Source organism: Peromyscus leucopus, chromosome 1 (genome assembly GCF_004664715.2).
Source record: "Peromyscus leucopus breed LL Stock chromosome 1, UCI_PerLeu_2.1, whole genome shotgun sequence".
Lineage (NCBI taxonomy): Eukaryota > Metazoa > Chordata > Mammalia > Rodentia > Cricetidae > Peromyscus > Peromyscus leucopus.
In genome coordinates this window covers 120618703-120624702 of record NC_051063.1, presented here as the reverse complement: position 1 = coordinate 120624702, position 6000 = coordinate 120618703, and the positions used below count along the sequence as shown (strand labels likewise).

At 51.3% G+C, this 6000-nt stretch overlaps 1 protein-coding gene across 1 annotated transcript in view; it reads right to left on the bottom strand.

Annotated features, from left to right (window-relative positions):
• Nucleotides 1-829: 829 nt before the first annotated feature.
• LOC114696234 (cell migration inducing hyaluronidase 1) overlaps nucleotides 830-6000 on the bottom strand; it is a 158700-nt gene continuing 153529 nt past the window's right edge. Inside the window, exons 28-29 of the mRNA XM_028873827.2 lie at nucleotides 5335-5435; nucleotides 830-3700 (exon numbers count right to left, since the gene is read on the bottom strand). Of these exons, the coding sequence (XP_028729660.1) occupies nucleotides 3573-3700; nucleotides 5335-5435 (229 nt within the window). The 3' untranslated portion in view covers nucleotides 830-3572. The remainder of the gene's footprint in view (nucleotides 3701-5334; nucleotides 5436-6000) is intronic.

Sequence of the window (6000 nt, the reverse complement as noted above, 5' to 3'; positions counted from 1 at the left end):
CTGTTCACTGACAGCTTTAGCACCACGAACCTGGTACCAGCTCCTTTAAGCGGAGTGTGTTCACCCACATTCACCCTTTCTTGCTCCCACTAGGGGCATAGATTTTTTTTTAATGCCAATGTGTAAGTCTCAGCAGCTTTCTGGACAGTATCAAGAGAGGACTTTTCCATGACGGTGAACATGTTTTATATCCGTGCAGTCTACAATGGTGGTCACTAGATTTCGATGACTGTGGAGTATCTGCAGTGTGGCCAGTTAAGGAACTTACTTATTTTAAATTGTTCTTAATTAATTAAATGTCATCCACAAGTGGTCTGGACCAGCTCACTCTGCTCAGACAGTGTGCCTCCTCACCCCTCTCCAGAGCCCATTCCACCTGTCCCTACCCCTTGTCTTGAGTTCAGGTTGGACTTGTTTGTCTACTTCTGTGGTCATGCCCCTCTCAGATGTGGAGTTTGTCCTCTGGTCAGAACTTGAGAGGAAGGACAATGGTCTTCTAACCCCCAGTCTGATGCCTTCTCCAGGTTCCCTAATAGGAGGGGAAGGATTGAGAGCTTCCTGATAACTAAGGGACCTAAGGATGAGGCAAGTACTGCCTTGCTTGGTCACATGACATGGCATCTTCTCTGCCAGTGGACCATTCCATCTGCTCTTCTCAGCACTCCAGTGGGATGGGAGCAAGGTGGGGTTCTGATATGTAAGTAGCTCTTGGGAACAAGACCAGGAAGTAAGTGGGGCAGACTTGGGTGATTTCCATCTTACTTTCCGTAGACAACTGCTTTAACACGAGACTCACTGTCCCAGAAAATGAACCAAGCAGACAAGACAATGATATCCTTTGTATGTTTAATATGGTACAGCAGGATTTTTTTTCCAAACCAGAGCTGATGTCCTTGGCTCTGGGCACACCCCTTCCCAGTGCTCCAAAGGACACCTTCTAACAGAATACTTCAGATGACTCTTCACTTCTCTGACAGCGACTTCTTGAAGTGCATATATAATAAATAAATAGAAAATATACCTTTGTTCATGGTGACAACTACAAGGAACATTTACATACCAAACATGCTGTGCATACAATGCCCGAGAAAGGGCCAGCTATTTAGCCAACAGGAAGAAGATGAGCCTTTCAGGAGCCTTTGGATCAAAGGCACCTGACTCCAGGGCAGTGCTGACGAACAGAAGGGACAAGAGCGACTTTCTAAGCAAGAAAGACATTTGTGCTACCAAGAAAATGCCTGGACATGGACTCCTGGTGAATGGTTTAGGAGAGAAGGCTTTCTCTACAGAACCCTGTACTCCTCAACATATGTACAGCCTGGAGAACTTTCCAATAGGTATTTGCTGAAACGAACTGAGCCAAAGACATTCAACATTGACGGCCACCTGAAAGTGATCGCATCTTCAGTGGTTCACAGTGTGAGACCCTTGCATTAAAAATCCAATGAAACTTAGACAAGAAAAATGTGAGGTCACTTTTATCTCCTTCCCCCCTCCCACTCATCTCCCCAGAAGAGGTCTTTCTTGTGATGGTGGCCACTGAAGCAACCCTGTCTTAAGAGGCTGAGATCCACAGACAACTCCTAGCAAAGAAGACCTATTCAGTGAGCAAGACCCCCTGAGAGTTGGCTCAACCTGGAGAGTGGATGCTGGGACTAAGGCTCCTTGGCACCACTGGGCAGAGAGGACCAAGAAAGTCTTTGAAAGAGTTTGTGGTTGGGAAGAGAAGGGGACCCATGCCATTCATGAACCCCAGGGAACCCCCAATACCTCAGAAGATTATTGAACATGGATGGTTTCCACTCATCTGGGTGTCTGAGTTATTTGCTCAGACAGGGTTCACAGCAGCTGAGAGACCCCGGGCCAGAGCCAACCACTCTCAGATCCCCACCCATGAAAAGCCAATTTGGCCCACCAGAAGCACATTGGCATATCTTGATGCTATCCATTGGGCATTCCAGCACCACTGTGGAATAAGGTAGCACCAAGAGGATTCCACAGTCATGAGTAGCCCGTGCCCAAGTGTGGCAGGCAGTGTGAAGAAGATGAAGGTGGCCGGGCTGCTGCCTAGAGGGGAGTGTGGAGTGTGCACTGGGGAGCAAGATGAAAAAGCCCTTTACAGAAAATCATTCTATCTGGCCCACCTCTCCCTTGCGCGGGGATATGCCCCCTTCCTGCAGCTACCTCAGGAGCACTGTATACCCTGGGCTAGCTGTTGAGGCAGTGTGATGTGGCAGTGGGTGCTGAGATTGGGACTCACAGACTCCGCCGTGTGGCTCTTTCCCATCTCGGGTCTCATTCTTCTCAGATATAGGTGCAAAATTCTGGACTTCCTCTCCATCTCTGACACCCCAGATTCACCGTGGTGTGAGCATGCTCAGATATCCTGGAGTCTTCTTCGGCCCAGCTCTTGGCTGACGTGCACCGAGACCCGTGGGAGAGCCTCAGATCTGTGAACTTCACTCCACCCTCTCTCTCTCTCTCAGGGTCAGAGGGGGCCGGCTGGAAACCAGCCTGAACGAGGTTCTGTGCATCGGAGCTCCGCCCTTGTCTCTCCGCTGACCCTACCATGCGTGGGTCAGCTGTGGAGGGCAAAAGGTGACCTGCAGTGACGCAGACGCTGCAGGTGGTGGCAGGAAAGCCTTCCACCTCTGAGCCATGCCAGAGGCCACCTCATCTCTCTCTACCATCTCTGTCCTTCACTCCCGCCAGCACCCAGGCATCCCAGAAGAAGCCTCCCACCGTTCCCGGATGGTGTGAATGTCCCCTCCTTTCATCTACCACTGGTCAACTGTGTCATTTCCCTCTGGCCTCTCAGCCTGGTATCAGAGCGTACCGAGACCTGGCTGCCTGTCATCTGCTGACCCCAGGTCCCCAGGTGCGAGCTCTCACCTCTCCATGCCCTGTTATCAAGGGCACTCCCAGTGGAGACATCAGCTACAAAGGTTACCTCTACTGCTGGACTCCAGGCACAGAGCAAGACACTGTGGAGTTCTGCCATCCCAGGGAGGTCCTCCAGGAGCCACCTAGTCCCCACTCCAATGTGCCAACTGAAGTCTCTCGAAAAGGGAGCCCCTCCAGAAGAGGGTTCCATCTCCTCTCCAGCACAGTCTGCCACCCTGGCCAGCTCTGTCTGCAGCCAGCTCCTAATCCCAAGAAGCCCTATCCTCGATTACAGGAGTCAAGATGGCCTCCCCGCCATCTGCCACTTAATGTGTCTGCAAGTGGCTGTGGAAATCTGTGAGTGGTCCCATCATCTGGGCCACCGCCTACCTGGGTTCAGATTCCTGCCCGAGTGGCCGTTCGCTGCCAGCACTACCCAGGTCTCTTTGTATGGTCCCCATGCCTCTACTGACGAGGCACAGACAGGAGAGAAGCACCCGAAAGGAGGATGTAGCATCAGCCAACGCTGCCCGGGTGCTGCAGGTAGATTGGAGTAGGGGCAGGTGGCAGCACCAAGGTCTTTGATATCAGTCCCTTAGCCCAGTGGGGCTGAAAACCAGGGGACCCGGCCATCCTGTCCCCGGCCGCTGTAGGAGTCCAGCCCGGGATGGTAACGGTGGCAGCTGTCCTTACAACTTCTTTTTCCTCACCACGGGGATGGGCACCACTTGGAAGATTTTGACCTTGTGTTCGTCAGTCTCCAGGGTCACCCAGGTGGGTCGAAAGCTGCCTTTGAAGCCGACGAAGGCCAATTTTTCTGGAAAGTGAGGGATCAAGGGGGTGACAATGAGGACACTAGTAGAGAAGTGCTGTGTGCCACACTCTAGCACACCCCTCCAGCATCCTCTGCCCCAGTGGGGCATCCCCTTCCCAGCTCCCCTGGGCTCTGTCCCTCTCGGGTAAGCTCTCAGCCCAGCTGGCGCTGGGACTGGGCACCTTTTTTGCATGAGGCTTGTAGGCATCGCTTGAGCCTCCCGGCCACCTCAGTAGGGTAGAGGCTCTGTAAATTACAGGCGAGCCATGCTCAGCATGAGACAGGGTGGGTGGGGAGGGAAGAGCGCCAGCAGTATTCCTGCCTGCCTGCCTTCCAGCTGACCTACGGCCACCAGAAAGTCTCTGTAGCCTTTGACCCCACCTGTGAAATGGTGGCATTTTTCTTCAAGATCTGTCACTTTGTGGCTCTGGGAGGGAAGGATCTTCCCAGGACATGAATGACACAGTGTGGGACTGAGTAGAACCCCCAGATCTTAGGCTTCCATGCCTCGTGGCCTCTGCCCTGCACTTCAGTGACTTGGAGGCCCATGTCTACACACAGGACTGGCTCAGGCTGGAAGGCAATGCCCATCTATCACCTCTGGACAAGTACCACTTGACATTGGTCATTGTATATCTGAGCCTTTTGGCAATAGCATCTTAATTTAACAGATAGAAGCCTAAAAATAGCCCTGGGGACTCAGGGAAATGACCTTGACTCCCTCTCTCTACTGGCTGCTGTGACAGGCTTGTATCTTTCCAGATTTTTCTCTAGCTGCAGCATGGAATAAATATCTGCATCATGGGCTGCTGGTTTTGATGCTCATTATCATCAGGACACAGTTAGTCAGGACCTGGCTCAGGAAGGCAAGGGTCCACATCCAAGCAAGCGCCTCACTACGGAACTGTTGAATTCTTCCTCTTCTGTGGAGGGAACCCTGCCTGCTACGCAAGTTATTTATGAATGCATGAGATAATTATTAAAAGTTCAGCAAGGTGCAAGGCTGGTAGCTATCATGGTAGTCTTCATTCACACATCTGCTCCCTCTCACTTAAACCTCTCTGGGGCCTTGTTCTGAACAATCTATGACAAAGGAGCATCCCATGGACATGGAAATTTGTATCTGGCTGGCTTTACCCAGCATATCTAGGATGTCTGGGCTGGGGTTTCATCACAGAAGAGCTGTGTGACCTTAAACAAGCATGGAGAGTCTCTGGGGTTTAATTCTCTCTTTTTTTCCTGTCTTAGAAGACAAACAAGAATTTTTCAAACTGTAATTGATGCTACAAAAGCAGACATCAGCTGGACTTATGAGGAGGATGCCGGCCCTTGGCCAGGCTGCATGATCAGACAAAGGCAGTTTCTGATGATGCTCGTACTGCCTAAAAGGCCACTTGTGGAGGAGAGGGGCAAAGAGCTTTAGAAGTGTTCTTCCAGTGTCTGGTCACAAGGGAAAATGAATGGGCTGTAGTTGGTAAGTAAGGGACACCAGGTCAGGAGGCCACCGGCTATGCTGAGGATCCTAGGGCTGTACCCAAGCCTAGTGGGAAAGAGTATCACAGATGCAGCAAGGATAATGGCGTCTCCACACTGTCTGCCCCAGGTCTGAGGTCAGCTTTAACCTCACTCTGACTTACCTTTCAACTTGAGACCTTTGTCTGCCCCAAGCTTTTCCAACACTCTGGTCCATGGGCCTCTGGTGATGTATCTGCCCTTCGATGCCATAAGAACTATGGAACTGAGGAAGAAGAGACTGGTCAGATGACAGGAAAGAGAGGAAACTGAGGTGAGGGGGATGCGGGAGGGATGCTGGCCTCGGGTAGAACCTGCGGTGGCAGTGTCCAGGCCTGGCCAGGGGTTTGAGAAAGGATATCCTTCCCTCTGTCTTAGCCAACATACTCTTTCCCTTCAGTGACAAGTATCTCCCAACATCTGGCTACATCTGGTTTTCTTGGTCTTCTCAAGCCTAGACAGGGCCCTTTGCTTTTACACATTTGCCCACGAGCAAGACAGAGTATGTGTGAGGAGCATGTTATCTCAGGGTGCAATACCAGATCCTGTGCTGGGACTCATAGTGTGACTTCTAGTCTCTCTCTCTCTCTCTCTCTCTCTCTCTCTCTCTCTCTCTCTCTCTCTCTCTCTCTCTCTCACACACACACACACACACACACACACACACACACACACACACACACACACATAAAATAGTTAATGTGGCAGTTTGAATGTAATTGGCCCCCATAATCTCATAGCGAGTGGCACTCTTAGGAGGTGTGGCTTTGTTGGAGTAGGTACAGCCTTGT